The 20,339-nt window shown below is 40.0% G+C and overlaps 3 protein-coding genes across 5 annotated transcripts; 2 read left to right on the top strand and 1 right to left on the bottom strand.

Annotated features, from left to right (window-relative positions):
- Window positions 1-61: 61 nt before the first annotated feature.
- cts12 (cathepsin 12) lies at window positions 62-2,782 on the bottom strand. Its single transcript, XM_079350425.1, has 7 exons — window positions 2,687-2,782; window positions 2,472-2,591; window positions 1,644-1,808; window positions 1,346-1,567; window positions 1,088-1,256; window positions 604-709; window positions 62-478 (listed from the first exon to the last, which is right to left on the bottom strand). Exons 1-7 carry the CDS (start codon window positions 2,714-2,716, stop codon window positions 379-381), a joined length of 912 nt encoding a protein of 303 aa, XP_079206551.1. The 5' UTR covers window positions 2,717-2,782; the 3' UTR covers window positions 62-378.
- A 2,091-nt stretch (window positions 2,783-4,873) lies between these two features.
- Window positions 4,874-11,628, top strand: ankrd29 (ankyrin repeat domain 29). Of its 3 annotated transcripts, none has more exons than XM_079351005.1 (10): window positions 4,874-5,073; window positions 5,551-5,673; window positions 6,787-6,885; window positions 8,034-8,132; window positions 8,338-8,436; window positions 8,754-8,852; window positions 9,183-9,281; window positions 10,512-10,607; window positions 11,005-11,103; window positions 11,200-11,628. In XM_079351005.1, the coding sequence occupies exons 1-10, from the start codon at window positions 5,062-5,064 to the stop codon at window positions 11,281-11,283; spliced, it is 909 nt and encodes a 302-aa protein (XP_079207131.1). In that variant the 5' UTR covers window positions 4,874-5,061; the 3' UTR covers window positions 11,284-11,628. The 3 variants fall into 3 exon arrangements, with proteins under 3 accessions (XP_079207131.1, XP_079207132.1, XP_079207133.1); XM_079351006.1 differs by having other exon boundaries at window positions 4,875-5,073; window positions 5,510-5,620; window positions 11,200-11,627; XM_079351007.1 differs by lacking the exons at window positions 4,874-5,073; window positions 5,551-5,673 and adding an exon at window positions 6,082-6,470 and having other exon boundaries at window positions 11,200-11,627.
- An 871-nt stretch (window positions 11,629-12,499) lies between these two features.
- LOC306828697 (vacuolar protein sorting-associated protein 4B-like) lies at window positions 12,500-19,828 on the top strand. The gene is made up of 11 exons (XM_079351264.1): window positions 12,500-12,658; window positions 13,100-13,211; window positions 13,512-13,662; window positions 14,129-14,187; window positions 14,302-14,421; window positions 16,343-16,499; window positions 16,573-16,721; window positions 16,799-16,880; window positions 17,758-17,977; window positions 18,141-18,281; window positions 18,859-19,828. Exons 1-11 carry the CDS (start codon window positions 12,638-12,640, stop codon window positions 18,958-18,960), a joined length of 1,314 nt encoding a protein of 437 aa, XP_079207390.1. The 5' UTR covers window positions 12,500-12,637; the 3' UTR covers window positions 18,961-19,828.
- The last annotated feature ends 511 nt before the right edge of the window (window positions 19,829-20,339 follow it).

Genomic DNA, 20,339 nt, shown 5'->3' with positions numbered 1-20,339 from the left:
AAACATTTAAAACAGATTCATTATTACCATGGACTGCTGTCTCTTTAGAGTCAGTCTGTATCCTGAGATCAACATTGTAAGTTTATAGACTTTTTTTTTGTTGTTTTAAAGGAGAAATGTATTTCTGCTTCTGTCCAAAGTAACATGATTTGATTTACTTTAAGTACAGCCACAGAGCAGGGTGTACCCACACTACATCTCTGAGAGAAGCAATGTTAAAGGCTGATATGAGTCTTTGAATGTATATTACAGGATGACAAAGATTGAGCGGGGGGTTCAGAAAATATGTGAGACAGAAGTGCTTCAGAGATGTCAAAGACTGAAACAGGTTGACCTGATATTAGTCCAACATTTACGAGTTATCATTTACGCTCAGAATCACAGAACAGGATATAAAGCATAGCTCGCGATGCCACATGTGTTGGAGCCGTCTCGGATGATTCGCATGAAGCCACCTTCACCCCAACTGGAACCCCAACTAAAACGAAAAAAACAGAGACTCCTTTTAAAACAAGACAAAAGAAACACTTGAAAAAGTGATGTATTAGCAGTAATGTTTTCAATTTAATCAATTTTTCTCTACGTATGGAGGATTAATCTGACCTGTTTTTGATGATCCAATAGTCCTTGCCTCCTTCTGAGCCGTATCCCACCAGCAGCACAGCATGACTAAGATTGTTTGGGTTACAGTTTCGTTCTTCGTATATTCCTGCAGAATAAATTTGAACCTGCATACATTACGTTTTTTGCCAGCTTGGGGTTGGTACACAGTAGCCCATTTCAAATGAAATTCCACAATACCACCATAAAGAAGCTTTACACGCCTTAACACATTCACTCTGATTCCCCAACAGCATAGTCTGTGAATTCAAATTGCCTGATAAGAGAGCATGGCACAGCGTGAGCTCCACATACACACTCAGACATACAGATCACTCTTTTGGGTGCCTTGAAAACATCAGTGATTGGTGAAGGGCACAGTTTTAGACATAAAATGGCAATATGCAATTCCTCTGAAATCAGAATTGTTGTACAGAGTTGTATTTGTAGATCCATGTGCAGTATGAAGTACTTTTAAATAACTTACCTGAGCTGTAAAATAGGAAGCTTGAATGATCAGCATCAAGAGCCACTGTGATTGGCCCGATCGTTGCCACAGCGTCAGCCAGAGCCTGCTCGTCTCCTTTAGGGATGAACCTGTAGTCTTTGATGTGAGCGACTGCGAGTCTGTTGTCATAGTAGCATGGCTGAGTATCCTGCAGAAAGAAACACACAATTTTATTGGCAGGCTGGTCACTAAGTAAAGAATTGTTCATCAATCCAGGGACTGCAGGTCAAGCCTCACCACAGAGGTGTATGGGTATGTGCTTGTCGACTGCAGCCCGTTGTTGACCACGTAGTCGTAGGCGTTGGCCATCCAAGCACCGCTGCAGCCATAGGTACCATAAGATTTGGAGCAGTCCACCAGGTTCTGTTCACTTAGAGATATTAGTTGACCTGTCCTCTTGTATATTTGTCCCTCGATGGCTCCCGTAGTGCTGAAGGCCCAGCAGGAGCCGCAGTAACCCTGAAAGGAACATTTCCAACATATAGGTGTCCATAACTCGGACAGAATGAAGTAAACTTACGGTGGAGATTCTCACCTGGTCCTTCACCTCGGTTACATAACCCATCTGCCTGTAGTCCACAAACATGCTGTCGAACATCTTGGCATTGTTACGAAGCTTTCGGGCTGAGATGGTCCTTCCTCTCTTTACAAACTGAGTGTCTATCACAGCACCCTGTAGCACCTGGTACTCCTGTCTGGTCTACAAAGGTTAGTTAAGCACATTCTAAGTAAATACTTTCTGGTAGTTCATGGATTATTTTGTTTTGTCAATTAATCTAAACAGATTATTTTTTTTGCACTTCAACTGCAAGGGTACAACTACGCATATTCACAAACCAGGAAAACCACACATTCCTTCAACTTCAGGTCATGTTTACTAATTTGCAGCTTCCTTTTTGGTGGTGGTGAGACCGCTGTTGATTGTTGACAATGATCATTGAACAATACAGTTTTTTCAGACTGCTGTTCAGAAAAGGGTGACAATCGTACTGATTTAAACCAGCTCGTATTGAGTTTTATGACCACAAACGATAAAGATCACTAGCATGCACCAACTCTAGAAAAACTCTGTTTTGTGATGTTATTACCACCCATGCTTTCATTCCAAATGTATCTGTAACTTAGAAATCACTTGAAAAGTTATTTAGTGTAACGGCAGCATGACTACCCAACATCTTTTCAGTTGTATCTCCTGCCAACATTAGTAACTCACTGATGCGAGCCTTCTCATGTTCATCAACAGGTCTACTTGACGTTTACAGTCATAGGTTTGATGATTAGAAACACAATTTTATATTTGTTTTAAAAACATTTGAAATGCAGCTTTGTGTCAGGTTTAGTTGTTGCAGTTTTAAATATTTACCAGGTCTCCATATTTATTCATGAGCATGGTGAACGGTCTCCTGCCCATAAAGAAGCCCTGATTGTTGTCCTCAATGATCCGTTTGTTCTCCTCCCAGATGATTCTCCTCTGCATTTCCTCCTGCATGTCAACACACAACAAATCACATTGAATTACATCATGCATTCACTCTGACGTTGTTTCTTTTTAGTTCACAGATGTACAGTCAGTCTAACCAGTTCATCATAGCTAATCCCATTGCTCATCTTCCAGATCTCCCACTCAGTCAGGATGGCCTCGTCTGAGTCTGATGCCGCCTCCTGAGGGCCGAGCAGCAGGACGAAGAGCAGAGCTGCTCTCAGCAAAAAGCTGGCCTGCTGGGCTACAAGAGAACAAGATACAAGTCAAACAATCAGTGTGTACCAAGTCATGTGGTATTAAGTCTGCATCAAAGCAATATCCTCTACCTTCTTGATATATTGATATTTTAGTTATTTTGTATAACAGTTTATTTTTTAATTTATTTTGAGAAGAGTTTGTGGATGTTTATACATCTATTCTAGTGTAGTGTATCTATTCATTTTTAAGTGTTTGTGTTGAAGAAATTAGACAATTGTTTGATTTACAGTTTTTGCAGTAAAGTCCCACATTTATTCTCTTCTCAAACTCAATAAACAATGTCAACATGAATATCTGCTTAAAGTTAAAGAAAAATACAATATTATTATTTTTATTATGACTAAAAATGTAAGATATTTAAACAAGCAACATCATGTCTAACATGCTGTAAGCAGGGAGTATGACATTGGTTTATCAGGACACAAAAGGATCAGGAAATGAAAATTAGTTTAATTTACCCAAAGGTTTTCTCTCATAACAAATCTGAAAACTCCAGCATTTAAAAAAAAAAAAGCTCCTTAAGTTTATTTTAAAGATGAAAAATCCCTCTTGTCTATCTTACCTGCATGTGTGTGCTTCTGATTTGTTCCCATGTTCTGAGATTCCCTCTCAGACTGAGCATCCAGCGTCCTTTTATAGTTTCTCAGCAGGTTCCTCTATATTTTACTGAATCCCTAAATCAACACGTCTGCACAAAGCTGAGCAGGACATTAGTCAACAAAAATAAGATGCTTTCGCTGCTCTTCCTCAATAATACCTCACTTACAGAGAGCTAAAACTGCAATATTGTTAATCCTTCAAATACAGGTTTATAATCCAGCAATAACATCTGACACCAAACTCTTCAAATCAGGACTGGAACAAGTACACACAACACCTTTTATAAGATAAGGGCATTAATGCATAAATAGACCTGCATTTAAATCCCGCTCAAGCTAAAAGTTAAAGACGTACTATCAGCAGGAAAAGTAAAAGTTCTTATTCTGAACGAAGTCTCTTGTGACTCATATCTGATTCTTACTTTGTTAACACATACATGATTGGATCTGCATTCAGAGCATTCAGATTTTGAACTGTAGCCTACTATTTAAAAAATGAAAACACATTTTTAGTTTAGATGTGATGAGGTCCTGATGTGTGGGTTTATAAGGAGTGGATTAAATATGGATGGACTGTTTTATATCTGGGGAAAATTGGGATGACATATTTAGCTTTTTTAAACTATAATTTTGTGGTTGATTTAATAAAGATGTCTTTTCTCCATTCAGGGGGGTCAAAGATGTCTGCCCTTTGAAATGTTGACTTACTGTATTGTAAGTTATCCTTCAAGAGCTTGTCTTTGTTGTTGTTTTGTTTTATTTTGCTGTGCCCTGTTTCTTATTTCTCTAACCCCTCTTTTTCTTAGGGGTACTTTTTTTGTCATCAGATTTTGTGTTCATAAAACTGAAAATGTGCAAAATAAAATATATATATATACATATATATACATTTTCTTGGTATTGATATTGAACAGAGTGAAAAATGTGTGAAAATGTCCCAAAAGAAATGTGAAAAAGATACTGTAAAGGTTTATCATGCAAGACTGTAAACTTAGAGAGACACCTTGTGAAAGGTTCGACAAGATTATGTTTGGAGAACAACCATGTGAAAAATACGTGATGTTAGGTGGAAAACCCATTGTTTATTTTTGTTGTTAATTATAACAACAGATCAAGTGGGAGTGTTTACGTAAAGGGAAATGTGTATGATCTCAATTGTAATAAGCTTGTTCTATACAGGGGGTTAATGACAAGTAACAGCAGCGTTCATATTAATAGTTAAAGTGCGTTGAATGATGCGTTAACTGAACTGTGTCAATAAAGTTGTCTCCCTCCTGTGGGAGAGTAAGAGAGCTCCAGTTCACGTGGAACTGATGCTTCCCAGTGTGTTTATTCCTCCGTATACTTCGGTCTTGTTTTGGGCATGCACCAGGATCGTCGCGCATGACTCCGCCGCTGCATCTCGTGGCTGAGTGCCTATATGTTTCCGCCCTTCAGCGCCCCCCAGCGGTACACTCTGGTGCAGTTGTGACTGCAGAGGATGAGCTCAGCTGACTTTCAGTCTGTTATTATGTCCGCGATGCGCCAACACCTAGACTCATCTCTGCAGACCAGCAGCTCCTCTAATGACCGCGTGCAGAGGAGGAACATGAGTCACATGTGAGCTCTGCAGGATGTCTTTTAAGGTAAATCGTGTTTTTCTGTCCTCAGCTCCTTCAGGCTGCAGACAGGGCCTCAATGAGACATGAGATTACAGCCGCTTCCTCCTGCAGTCTGCAGCTCTTTATTATCAGGTCTATTTACGACGAAGTAGATTTAACTTCAAGAAACCAAAGCAGGATAAAATGTGATGTTTATCAGCTTAAATGTTATTTTTTTCAGTCTGGCAGTCTAGGCACGTGCAGCTATAATAAGTTATTATGTGATCACACTGACATTACAATCATTTAGATCACTATAATCCTTTCTTATATAGTGGTGTTAGTTGGATGATGGATCACCTGTCACACCAAGTCAGACTGTGAATGTGCAGACAATCTGAGTTGTTTACTGTGAATGTGAGTAAGACTATAATGGTGGTGTGAGGTCAGAAGCTGTTGTGTGTATTTATGCACCCTGCAGAAGGACACACCCCTGTCTAATGCTGTGTTTTGGGCAGCAAGGAAGGGGAACCTGGCTCTCCTGCAGCTGCTGCTGAACAGCGGCCGAGTGGACGCAGACTGCAGAGACAGTGTACGGATGCCCTGCATGTCCTGTCTGCACGCTTTCCCCATAACTCACCTGTGGTAGGGAGACACATACACCTCTGTGCTGCATGTGTGTATGTGTCATCTCAACTTCACATTTTTGTTTTTTCAAAAAAATGTGAAGTATTCATGTTCATGTATTCATTGAGTCTGCATAAATCTTTTGATCCCACACGATTAAATACTTACCACTTTAAGAGCTTTTCTCAGGCAACAGTTACTCTGTGCATTTCCACTGCAGGGAACAGAATGTAAATTAAACATCAGGGTGATTATTTTACTCTTGAAAAGGTCCCTACTCCAGACGTAGTGCTTTCTGAAAGTGCAGGGACCTTCAGGTGGGACTAAAAGCATTGACAATTGGTTGCTGATTGGCAGGGCTGAACGTGTCTCTGATCATCACCTCACACACATCTTACCTGAGCTGCTGTCTGTGTTGCTGGACTAAATCAGAATATCACAAAAAATCTCAACTTTTCTATACATTTTACTTTTGAGATTTTTAAACATACTGTCTGCCAAAACTTCCCAGCCCTGGATCTCTGTCAGCTGCAGAGCCCTGATGGAAGCACACTCATGTTAACTAGAAGTAATGAAAGGCAGCTGGGCTCCGTCCAGATTGGATCCAAACCCAGCACAGATACAACTCGGATCAAAAGTGCGACTGTGACTGGTTTTGAATCTAAGTTTTGGCAGGTCGCGTCTCTCCTCTTTCTCCAGCACTGCATTACGCCACTGGATCTTTCATTGGTACCGTTCATGCCTAGTTTCTGATGAAGCTTTCTGCAACGCAACATATTCAAGTTATTAACAGAATAATGGAAGAGAACATACTGGTAAACAAAAAACATAAACAAGCAGTTTCATTTCATGCTTGGAGATTACACCATTGTCGGCTTAATGCAGGATATGAACGTCATCACTTTCCTGAATTTTTCCTGCTGCATTCATACATTTAGCTCAATCAAAACAATTTGAAGGACATTTTATAAAGTTTCTTGTAAGTCTAAAAGCACTCTTGTGTGGGCCATATGAACCTGTTACTCCCCTTTAAAAGAGGCCACTGGGAGCCAAAAAAACTATTCTGGTTACTTTTGGCTGAAACACAGAAAATGATTACCGGTAGATTTATTGCCTCTTTATTTGTTTTAGTATGGGACCACAGCGCTGATGGTTGCGTCTTACAGCGGCCATTACGAGTGTGCCAAAGAACTGATAATGCAAGGAGCTGACATCAACTATCAGAGAGAGGTATGATGGGAAAACGCCTTGATAGCTTGTAGCAACAATACAACTTGTCTTGACTATATTACTTAACTTATTTGTTAGAATATTTGTTTTCAAGCTGTGTTGAATCAAAAAACAGGGATATGAGATTTGACCACTTTTTTAAATAGAATTATAGGCTTATAGTTTTTATTTGGACAGGACTATAGTAGGAAATCAGGAGATAGAGTGGGAAATAACATTTAAAAAGAAGTTGCAGGCCGTACCCGAACCCTGGCGGATGCAATTGTTGTTACATTTGATGCGATTCCACTAAAAATCATACAATATTGATAGCTGACACCATAACAACAAAAATAAAGCCTTTGTCATCCAGTATTGGGTAAATGATTGTTCTTAAATGTTTAAATTGGATAATACATTGCAACTTGTCAATGCTGAAACATTGCCAATGTATTTGTACGATTTAGACCGCTCTCTCTCCCTTCCTGCAGCTTTAAAAAAAAAAAAAGACTCAAGCTTTGTGAGTTTTCTTAATCTTTCATACTCTTTTTATATACTATCTGTTATAAAAAATAATGACATTAAAGCAGGTAAGTATAGTACCAAACTACTGAGCTGCCTAATCCAGGAGCAACCTAGGTGACACACTTTGCCACAGTTTCTAATCAGCCTTTTGCAAATGATTGGCTGCCAGACCTGATTGCATTTATATTTTTTTCTTTATTGATCCAAAAGAACAACAAAAGTTAATGAACCCCCCCCCATCAAAATGCAAAATAAAAAAGTGCAAAACCTTACAATAATGGCAATTCTCTCACTTGAGCGGTCAAAAACATTTTGGACTTCCAGGATCACAGATCCGACCTAGACATTGACTTCCTGAACTGTACCTGCGCTGTAGTCTTGCAGCGACACCTACAGTCAATACTAAACACTACAACAACATGGCAATATAAGAAACCCCTATTTCTAAAGCTCGTACAAATGGAGAATGTATTGTTTAAAACACGGGTATTGAGCGTATTGAAAATGATGACAACCACAGGGTAGAGGGCTTGTTTTTGAAAGACAAGACATAGACTTATAAATTCAATAGCCGGTCTACCGATTAAAATGTGGCAAGCTGTCGTCCAAAGCTTACAATAAATACTTTTCATTGTCTTTTCCAGACAGGTTCCACTGCTCTGTTTTTTGCCTCCCAGCAGGGACACCAAGACATCACAAAGCTCTTATTTGAGTTCGGAGCCTCCACAGAGTTTCAGACAAAGGTACACAGCAGTGACGTGTGTCTGTATAAGAGTGGGTGTGATAGAGAAAGCTGCATCGGCTTGGTGCCAGACTAGGAGACAAAAACTATGTGTGAGATCTGCTGCTCTGTCTGCTTTTTACACCTCTATAGATTTTGTGTATGTCCTCCATGCAGCATAAAGCAAACAGGGATGAATGTGAGCTCCTGTTGTTTTTGTTTTTCAGGATGGTGGCACGGCTCTCACTGTTGCCTCTCAGTACGGACACTCCAAGGTTGTAAACATCCTGCTAAAGAACGGAGCCAATGTTCACGACCAGCTATATGTGAGCGCACACATCTTCAGCCTCTTTTAAAAATGCCCTGCCTGTCTGTTAGTGTGTGTGTCTTTGTGAAGAAGAGGAAGGTTAGTTGTACAAAGTGTCTCAGCAGCAGGAATCCAGTCGCTCAGGTTTCTGCAGATTGCTGAGTCAGAAATGACTCACTCTTGGCAGGAGTAGTCTGACCTCAGGCGGAGGAAGCAATTAGACTGCGCACTATACACACAACAAACCTAATGATCTAAAAATACAATTTTTGTTTCATTGAAAGGTTCCCTAACCACCAAGAAAATAAAACGCTTCTTTTTGTGTGTGTGTTTCAGGATGGTGCCACCCCTCTGTTTCTCGCTGCCCAGGAGGGTCACATAACTGTGATTCGTCAACTGCTTTCATCCGGTGCCAAGGTTAACCAGGTCAGAGAGGTAATGAACTCCTTTTTTAATGTACACAGCTCACATCTGGGCAGCTGGGGCTCTGGTTGGTAGAGTCGTTGTCTCTCAACCGGAAGGTCGAGGGTTCGATACTCAGCTCCTGCGAGCAATATGTCTGATGTGTCCTTGGTCAAGACACTTAACCCCGAATTGCTTGCCAGGGGCTTGTATTGTGTATAAATGGGATTAGTAACTTGTGATGGTGAATATACATAGCAACCATTGAAGTCCTTCTCCTTTTCAACATCCCGACAGGTTAATTAAATCCTGCATCAGCCCTGATATCCCCTTTCTCCCTCTCCTCTGTCATGTGTTCTGCAGGATGGCACTGCCCCCCTGTGGATGGCGGCTCAGATGGGTCACAGTGAGGCTGTGAAGGTGCTTCTCTTACGTGGAGCAGATCGAGACGCTGACAGACAAGTATGCTTTTATTACTTTTAGGGCACATGATCGGTGTCTTTGAGTGCCTCTGTCTCTATCGTTTTACTGTCTTTCAGAAATGTTTAAGCATTCCCTTTCAGAAAGCTGTTTCCTATTTCCTTATTTTTTTGTTTAAAACTCATTACAAATTATTATGTAGCAACTGCAGGAAGAGTTTAACAGTTTACATTTGATCTTAGTAATGCAACAGTTTAATTTTAAGGTCTGCTGAGTTTGAGCTTTCCATTTTTTCAGGATTTCTTCAGGAGATAAAGTGTGGTCCCTTTTGATTGAGCGGTTTTCTTTTTAAATTATTTTGAGCGCTTCAAAGCGTTAATGTTTGTGTAACAATCTTGTGTCAATGGTTATGATGGAACTGTTTTGACTTTTATGCAAGCATGAACAAGAAGCACCTAAGACAGACAGGAGATGTTTGGAGGAGTGAGTGATTACATGCAGAAAAGGGTTGAGGCCGGATTCGAACCCATGGTGCTGTGATTAGGACTATGACCTCTGTACATTCGTTATGGTTATGACAACACATAACCGTTAAGCCATCAGGCACCCCGTCTCTTATGATTAAGACAAAAACAACAGGTGTTCAGTGTGAAAAAAAGATGAAGAAAAACAGTAGCCAACATTTCAGTCGTTGACTACCGTCAGTATAACCAAACATTGACATTTGTTACTGTATTTATCTACCCGTATGCGCTGTAAGCACCTGATGGCATGTCTTTTTTTTAAAGAGACTGCCTTAATCTCAGCCTGTGGACTTCTTGTGACTTTTTAGTCCAGTCGAATTGATGTGCGGATATCTGCTCTGCCATGTTTATGAAAATAAAACTAATGTGTCATATTAGTGAACAGAGATTTTAGAAGTTGAATCAAAGCCAGCAGAGGTACAAACAAAGTTTGATTTGGAACAGAAAGTGATTACCCCACAGTCCTGCAGTTTGCAATTAAAACTCTGTTAAATACAAAAAAAAAATCAAAAATCCACATGCGTCAATTTGCAGAAGCTTTACAGTAAATCACAACATCAGCATGTTCATAACAGTCACATTTCTTCTTTTTTTTGTCTTTCACCTGACTGTGCACATGCATGCTTCTTCATCACCTGGCTGAATGTATGCCATGTGATGTTGTCAAAAGCCACAGAGCAGGTGAGCAAGAGGACCTTTGAGTGATGATTTAAAATAATTCAATGCTATGCCTATGTTGTCTTTTTAGGACGGATCCACAGCGTTATTCAAAGCAGCTTTAAAGGGACACAGTGGCGTCATAGAGGAGCTCCTCAAGTTTTCCCCTTCACTCGGTCTTTTAAAGGTAGACGATGCTGCAGTTTATTTTTTATGAAGCGAAAGAGTTTCATTAAACAAAAAAATAACGCCCTTTTTTCTGCAGGATTATGATAGAGCCTCTGCCATGGTAACCCTTGTAGCCAATAATTATATAATTCCATCAATGCGTCATTTTTGCACTTGCTGTTTTTTACATTTATAAAAAAATATATATATATCTGGTCGATCATAATAATAAGAGATTAGGTAAGAATAGGTAGGTGTTTACTGAACATGAGAGACATGAGAGTTGCTTAAACTACCTCGTCTTTTGAAAAGTCTAACTTTCCAGCTGTGGATAAAGAGAAGGTTTATATTTAGTGATAACGTGGTTTAGAGATCTGTAAGTATTAAGAACACCGTTTCTTTTTGGTTGTCTGTAGAATGGATCCACTGCCCTTCATGCTGCTGTTATGGGAGGTAATCTACGATCTGTTCTGCTACTGCTCGGAGCAAATGCAGACCCAAAGCTGCCAAACAAGGTGAGACACAAAGCATTGAAGGAGGAGAAGATGAACAGACGGAACAGAAGCAGAAAAGTGGAACTGGTAAACTTTCTCTCATGTGTGTTTTTGCAGAATAATGAACTCCCTGCAGATTTTACAAAAAGCGACCGCATCCTGAAACTTTTACAACCAAAAATGTTGAGCGGAGACAGTTGATGACCGCTTCAAGTCCCGCCTTCACGCCTGCCTGTAGCACACTGATGAGGGAGAAGTAAACAACAACTAATCTACAACCTGTACTGTACTTGCCTGTTGATTCAAATAAATCTGTAAAATGTTGATTAAATAAATCTAGAGCAACGTAATGTGAAATGAATTCCTTGTTCCCTTTGCATCTTTACCCTCCACGATAAATGCCTTATTTTTACCCCGGGTGTTGTCAAATATTAGAGATATTTTGCAAACTTTTTTTTGTCTTTCTTTCTAATAGATGTACATTAAGTGTAAATTAATAAAGTCTAAATATTCAATAAATAACTGTTCGTGTGCATGTGTATTTAATTTTTCATTTTTTGTGTTGCTCTCATGGATATCTTGTAAAAAAAGATTTAAAGTCCATCTTTGGGAGCAGCAAGAAGATGAATCTTATTTTGTTGTATTTTAGGTAAAGGATAGACATTCTTAGAAATAATTATTGCTTAAGCAATATTTTAGGAACATAAAAAGAAAGACGTTGATAATTAAGAGTCTTTGACATGTAAGTAGATTAGAGCCAGACATTAGAATTTAATAATGATGATTTTCTCTCTATCATGCACTTCAAAAATAGTTTCTGAAAGTGCAGAAATTGTTTAGGAATGTTTTTAAATTGTTTGTTCTTATACGTAAAGTGACTCCATCCTCAAACCTATAACCTATTTTTAGAAGTTTAGACCAAAAAGTTTATTTTGGTCTCATCTGACCACATGACTTTCACCCATGCCTCCTCTGGATCATCCAGATGGTCATTGACAAACTTCAGACGTGCCTGGACATGTGATTACTTGAGCAGGGGAACTTTTAATTTTAAACCATGACGGCGTGGTGGTCTACCGACAGTAACCTTTGAAACTGTGGTCCCAGCTCTCTTTATGTCATTGACCAACTCCTCCCGTGTAGTTCTGGGCTGATTCCTCACCTTTGTTATCCTCGAAAGGTGAGGTGAGATCTTGCATGGAGCCCCAGTATGAGGGAGACTGACAGTCATATTTAGCCTCTTCCATTTTCTAACAATTGCTGCAACAGTTGATTTATATTCACCGAGCTGCTTGGCAATTGCCCAATGTTGCCAATTGGAAAATATTTCCAATATTTTGCCTCTTAGATAATGTAATCTATAGCCTCACAACAGCCGTGACAGATGACAATGACGTGACGTCACGGTACTATCGCGGAAGTGACAGTGCCTTTATATTGACGCGGAAGTGAGACGATGTTTTTGTGATTTTCTTAAAGTAGGATAAACTTAGCGGTAGAAAGAGGCAGAAAAACAGTTTCAAGTTTGGTCAAAAGCGAGTAAATAACACACCTGATGGCAGGAGGTAATTTACAGGTAAGTGTTCAACTTTTACTGCGCTGACAGAACGTCCTGTTATATAACAATGAGTTTCAACTAATAAGTTTCCACAAATTATTTCTTCTTAAAACTAATTTATTTTTAAATGGGTGTGTCGGGGTGTGAGATATTTATTTACGGTAGCGCCTCTAAATCATAAACAGGGGCACGTAATAATAACATACCTAAATAATTAACTATTCTTTTTCATTTAAAATTGGTAAAGTAAATAGACATTACATACATTTCTGATTCATTGCAATTATTTGAAAGCGAATAACGTGCTTTATTTGTTTTAAACCTTTTAATATGAGAAAGGGAAAAAAAACAAAAAACAAGAAATTAAGTGTTCTCTTTTTGAAGTTCAAGTGTAAATGTATTCTACTTGTAAAACTTGTGATAAGCTGGTTTCTTATCCTTTCTGTTGTGTTTTCTCAGAAAGCTATCGATCTCGCCACCAAAGCTTCAGAGGCGGACAAAGCCAAAAACTATGAGGAGGCTCTGCGATATTATGAGAGCGCAGTGCAGTACTTTCTGCATGTTGTCAAATGTAAGCAGCCTGTATGAGTGTTTGATTTGTGTTTGTTATTGTTTTACATTCACTTCTAGCAAAGCCCTGCACACTGTCTGAATTGCACAAATTTGCAGGCAAAGTTTTGTTGCCAATGTATTTGTGTAATTTAAACGGTTTGAAGGAGCTTTTTTTGAAAAATACAATTGAAGATCTGAATTAATTTTAAATCTTTGGTGCTTTTTGATGCTATTGATAATTGAAATTAGAGCTTGAATTGTTTTCAAACCAACATAAATGAATCTAAGCTTTATGCTGTGTCTCTATGCTGGCTTACAGACGAGGCTCAAGGCGAGCGAGCTGCGCAAAGCATCAGAGCAAAGTGTGGAGACTACCTGGACCGAGCAGAGCAGCTGAAGGAATACCTGAGGAAGAAGGAGAAAAATCCTCCATCCAAACCAGTCAAAGAGTCGCAGTCTGGTGATAAAGGGTGAGACTCGACAGTAACAATGTAGGATAAGTTGTCTGGTCCTGGTTGTATGTTTCAGGATAATGGGAAGGTTTGTCCAGGAGGTCTTTTAAAGTTTGCTATGTATTAGTGGGAAACTAAAGACAAAGGTCTGGCTGGGACTGATATGTATCCTAGTCCTTTTGGAATGAATAAGTCATTTTGACAAAAACAGCATTGTTTTTTTTGTTTTTTTGTTTTTTTCTCGTCTAACAAATTAGGTGAATTGATTGATTGATTGAAACTACATTACTAACTTCCTTGATTAATGTCTAGCAGAGACATTAAAGCTTTGATGACTTCAATGTTTGCTGAGCTCCAACCTGTCTTTGAGTATGGTCACTTCTGACCCTAAAACAACAACGACATGATGACAGCCTCACTGCTAAACTGAGACTTTAAAGAAGCAGTTAACCCGAATGCAAAGTGGTGTCTGTTGATTTGTCAGGGATGAAAACGCAGACGAAGGGGATGAAGAAAAGAAAAAGTTCCAGAATCAACTCTCAGGTAAAAAAAGGTTTCACAACTCGCTGCATTGAATGACCACATACGCAGAACAAGAAGTAAAATGTGTCACACATTAGTAATGTTTACATTTACATAAACCTGTCTCTTCTCAAGGTGCCATCGTTATGGAGAAACCAAACATAAAGTGGGACGATGTAGCTGGACTTGAAGGAGCCAAAGAAGCTTTGAAAGAGGCTGTGATCCTGCCAATCAAATTCCCCCACCTGTTTAAAGGTATAGCACACTTAGTATGTTGAAATGTAAACGTGTCTTAACAGGATAAAATCTCCTTTATCTTCTCGATTGCACAAATATAAATAGTATATGTATTTGTACAATTTTGACCTTGTTTGTCCGAATTTTTTGATGATTAAAACAAGAAATTCCCTACACGGGGCTTAGGAATTCTATTTTTCGTTGCCATTGTATAGAAACGGGTATCAATGGCATGGGATTTTTCTAGACTCGTATCAACACAATTCTGGAGTGGTGCTTAATCCAGAATTATTAATTGCTCCAAACAACGGGACAAGCAGCATCACTCACCGCCCCATACCTGATGAGCTGAGGCAGAGGTACAGAGGCTGCAGACCAGCGCTAAGGTCAAGGCTAGGCTAGCGGATAAGCGGTGGAAATACAAGGCCTCTGTTCAGGCTATTGGTTATAGGGAACATGAACTGTTTAACCAACAAGACAGACGAGCTGGCTGCCCTTGTGATGAATGACCGGGCATTTAGAGAGTGCAGTTTAATGTGCCTCACAGAAACGTGGCTGACACTAAACGCCCCGGACGCTAATAACGAGGATGACTCACGCTGTTTATTAACCCCAGATGGTGCCACCATGGACATGTTATTGTAAAGGAGGCAAGGTGCAGCAAGGACATTGAGCAGCAGGCGGTAGGTCCCCAACCGTACTACCTGACCAACGAGTTCTCCCACGCCATTGTTCTTCTGTGTTACATCTGTGTTTACATTCCTCAGCATGATGTCATCCACTCCAATATCGCGAGATTACAAACACAGCACCCTGATGCTTTCATAGCCATCTCAGAGGACTTTAATCATGTTGCATTGGACTCAACGCTACAAGACTTTTACCAGTTTGTAAGCTGTCCCACCAGGAAGAACAGGACAATAGACCACCTCTATGCAAATGTGAAGGAAGCTTACACTGCCAGCCCCCTACCAGCTATGGGGAAGTCCGATCACAACCTGGTCCTTCTTAATCCGCAGTACGAGCCAAAGATCCAGAGACAACCAGTAACAACACGCACCTTCAGGAAGTCGTCTCCTGAGGCAGGGGAGGCTCTCAGACCTTGTTCACATTGCACCTCCAAATCTGATTTTTAGCTCATCCACATTGGATGTGGTTTGATTTATTTTTTTTTTTTTTTGCCAGTCTGAACACAAAAAGCCACATGAGATCTGATTTTTTTCCAAATCTGATTCAAACCACATACCCACATATTCCTACAGATGTGACTCAATCCAAACGTCTCAGTTTTTCTCACTTCTCATCTGCACTGCTGTCCTGAGAGTCAGCCTCTAGTTGGACTATTTAATGCATTGGACAATCACTTCATTTTTGCACCTCACTGTTTGGACACTTAATACTCATGTGATGTCACTTTACCTCTGCATTTTAATTTGCACCCTTAATGTCTGCATTGACTGTTAAATGTCTGTCTTCACACCTGTTGCACTAAGCCATCTCAAACACCACTGTTCATGCATAAACAACACATACTTTTCGAAGGTCAGCACTCTTTAACTGTTATGCACTAATGCCTGATTGTGAACTGTTCTGAGATTCCTTAACTGTTTAAAAGTCTCTCTTAAATCACATATATACTTCTTTTCCCGCACAGGTTATGTACATTTCTTTATATAAGTATAAGTGTATTTTTAATTGCACAGGTTTAATTTGATGTGTGCTTGTTCATGTAGGAGGGCTTCTAAATTTTATTCCGGGTTTATTATATACAGAGCGAGGGGGAACAGCGGTTGTTTATTGTAACTAATGTCTTGTCACTGGATGCCATGAACAATCAACCGATTTTAATAAAGTGTCTGTCTGTCTATTCGATCGAATCTTCAGTTGTAACCCTTCTCATAATAAACAGTGTTCAATGATGACGTGTCTGTATGTGTAGGAAAGAGGACTCCTTGGCGGGGGATTCTTCTCTTTGGACCTCCAGGAACGGGCAAGTCCTACCTGGCTAAGGCGGTCGCCACAGAAGCAAACAACTCCACCTTCTTCTCCATCTCTTCTTCCGACCTTGTGTCCAAGTGGCTCGGGGAGAGTGAAAAGTGAGGCCCAGCTTCTCTAATGCACTGATAAAATACAGTAAACACAGATTTAACACGTGTTGGTTCTCTTAAGGTTGGTGAAGAGTCTGTTCAGTATGGCCCGAGAACACAAACCGTCAATCATTTTCATCGACGAGATCGATTCTCTCTGTGGCTCCCGCAGTGAGAATGAGAGTGAGGCGGCGCGAAGAATCAAGACTGAGTTCCTGGTGCAGATGCAGGGTGAGAAGCAGGAGATAACCTGAAGTACTTGTTGTTTTGTTTTGAGGATCTGTTAAGAGATGCATTTCTCCTCTCAGGTGTCGGGAACGATAATGAGGGAATCCTCGTGCTGGGAGCCACAAATATACCATGGACTCTTGACTCTGCCATCAGAAGAAGGTGAACTTAGTTTTAATGAATATCTTCTAAAGACATTGAAAGGGGGGATTTGATGCTGGGACGATAGATTTGTCAATAAACTAATCTCAATTGAGTGGTTTTAATTTGTGCTACATAGCCAAAGAAAGTCCAAAAAAAGGGTGGGGTCATTCCCCTATTCCCAAAGGGTTGTGGTGTATCCACAAGTACAAATGCATCCCTATCCCACCCCCAGTTAACATTTCCTTCTGTTGGCAAGAATTTCTACAACTTCAGATCAACACAAGTTCTCAGGGCAAAATGTCTGCCAGCAGGTTCCATGTGTGATTTAATGAGTGTTTGTGGTGGTTTCCACTGCACGACAAGGATTTTCTTTGCAGCAGTCACACCAGAGAGCCAAATTCTTTTCTCATGTACAGACAGACAGCGAATTGGGAATTGTTGTTTGGTAGGCACATTAAAGGGCAACGTAGAATCTATTTACTGAGAATTTCTGATAGTGAATTTGTAACATGTAACCAAAAAGACTGCGCCTCAGAAGAACCTAGGCAGCCTTGTGAACAGAATTCACATAGAGGAGGTGGCCTATAAATAGTTATAGGAGTAAATCTTAAATTATTGCGCAATGGTGGTTCGGATTTTTTGAGACTTGCTCCCTGGCCATTTACTAATTATAACATTGACTGCATTTAGCCTAAAATAATGAGTTTATCTGTCATACTGTAACTATTTTTTTCTCTTAAAATTCAGACTATACTGTACATGTATGGGGATTAAACCATCATTGTCTAAAACGGTCTTACATTTTCTAAGCCTTGACATGAAGTGACGTCTCTTTGATTCAACTTCTTTTTAAGTGATTAAATGTCTGTAAAAATGTGAACAATGTCTGTCTAAGGTTTGAGAAACGGATCTACATCCCTCTGCCCGAGGAGCATGCTCGCTCATTCATGTTCAAACTCCACCTTGGCTCCACCCCCAATGGGCTGAAAGATGCCGACTTCATCACTCTGGGCAAAAAGACAGATGGTTACTCCGGGGCAGACATCAGTGTCATTGTCAGAGACGCTCTGATGCAGCCAGTCAGGAAGGTTCAGTCAGCCACACACTTTAAAAAGGTAAAAATACACATAGCTGAGCCTGTTCAAATTCAACAGCCAGCTATTGATCCAGAATCAAGAATGTGTCTCTCTGTACTCTAGAAATATTGAACATATCCTGAACTTTTAAATGTGTAGGAATTTATTTTATACCTGATCACATTAAAACATTCTATTGAAGGTCCGCGGGTCTTCTTGGAACAATCCCGACGTTGTGGTTGATGATCTCCTGACTCCATGTTCTCCCGGTGATCCCGGCGCCATAGAGATGACGTGGATGGAAGTCTCTGGGGACAAACTTTTAGAGCCAGTCGTGTGCATGGTGAGCAAAGACCTCTGTACTCAGAAATGTGCAACAATTGTTTTACTAAAAGTCTACAGGAACAAATAGACCTGAAAAACGGAGCCTGCGCCTCCAACCTTTTGCCTCAGACTCAACAAGCATCCTCTTTGCTTTAAAGATTTGTTTTGGACTGGCGTTCATTTGTATTTAAACCAACATATTAAGGAACATCACCAGCTTTGTGCAGTTTCAGCACCTTTTAGTTGTCCAGGTGGAAAAGCAAAACAAAACCAGGTACTTATGTTTATAATTAAAAGAAATACTTGTTTCCATTCCGTTAAAAACAGATGGTATGCACCCCTACTTTTTTTTTAATTATCTCATTATATCAGTGCTGATTTTGGCCATAGACTGTATGAAACATAGTATTTGTCTCAGTGACACCATCCAGTGTTTCAAGAACTAACCTCTGGTGTTGAAAAATGAAGAAAATTTAGACCTAAAAACTGCAGTTCCCAGATTGTCCCCTTGAGACTGTAGTGTAGTGAAACAGATAAAATCATACGTTTTAAAATGATGGTATTGTGGCAACCCAAATCTAATATTTTCTGTGCAGGATGACATGCTGAGATCACAGATGAAGACCAAACCCACAGTGAACGACGAAGACTTGGATAAACTGAGGAAGTTTACTGAAGATTTTGGTCAGGAAGGTTGAAAACATTCGATCACTCAAAGCTCATGGAATGAGGACTGTAACTTATGATGTCTTTCACTGTCATCTTTTCTCACATTTGATTCATCTTTTTCTCTCCTTAAAACGTCAAAACAAATACCCATGAAAAGTTACTGGATTATTAAAGATAATAATTTGTGGTACAAAATAAAAGCAAGCTAATACAGCAGACTGTATATAAGAAGTGGACATAAGCCCTGTTTCCACCGAGCAGATCGGTTCGTCTTGGTACGGCACACATCTTGCGGTGTTTCCATACACTAATCCTGGGAAACATTCCCAAATAACTGATCCGTACCGTTCTACCTTTTGGGACCCTTCTGTTGGGGTGCCAAGAATATCGAGCTGACCCAAAAAGGTGGCGCTAAACACTGCAGTCCGCTGATTGGTTGAAAGAATTGTCACTTCTTGTGTGACATCGGTAAACGCAACCCTGCCGTGTTTAAATACCCAGCTGATTGTTTACGTCTGTTTATTTCTCCTCGTAGCACACAGCCATCTCTGATTATAAAGCAGGATTGAGTTTTGTAATAAAGAGCCGCATGTCAGTGACAGAGTAGATAAACTGCTGGGTGTCTTCCAGCGTTGGTTTTGTTTTTGTCACGTTTTTCTCCTTTGTTGAATGTATTAGTTAGCTGTTAGCTGCTATAATGTCACACTGTTACGTAGCTGACGTGGTTATCGGTATCCAGCTTCGACGCCGCTTACCAAATATGGCACGTATGGCTGTGGAAACACAAACGGGATCAGGTTTTACCAAACCAAACTGTACCGGACTGCTGTGTGGAAACGGGGCTTTAGAGACCTATCTCTTGTTTCTTTAAGGCTCGAGAGAAGCATTCATCGCTATCTTTATATTAGAGCAGGGCTGTCCAAAGTGCGGCCCGGGGGCCATTTGTGGCCCTTGAGTGGATTTTTTGTGGCCCTTGACTTCAAATCGAAGAATCAGAAGATTTTGGCCCCAGGCCTCATCAAATGGCATATTTCGTTCTTGTTTTCTTTTTCATGTTAGCGAGGGAGACCTATAAAAGCCTGACTATTCTTTCCAAAAAATTAGAACACAACAGTTTCCCACTGCAATTAGTTATTGTGTATTTACATTATTTTTTGAAGCGGTCAAAATACAAAAGGTTCCTTCCAATATTAAAAAAACAAACAAACAAAAAAACCCTGTGGACCGTGAGCGATTCTAACGCGACAATTTTGGCCCGCAAGAAAAAAAGTTTGGACACCACTGTATTAGAGCATTAAGAAGGTGGAGCCATAGACTGTATAAAAAATGGACCTAGTCTCAGTGACAACACCCTTTGGTTCCTGAAGAGATGTTTGACGCCAAACAGTGGAGGTTGCCATGTTGTAAA

The sequence above is a fragment of the Symphodus melops genome (genome assembly GCF_947650265.1).
Source record: "Symphodus melops genome assembly, chromosome: 8".
NCBI classification, from domain to species: domain Eukaryota; kingdom Metazoa; phylum Chordata; class Actinopteri; order Labriformes; family Labridae; genus Symphodus; species Symphodus melops.
The sequence above is the reverse complement of the archived record's forward strand: the minus strand, read 5'-3'. Positions and strand labels throughout refer to the sequence as shown.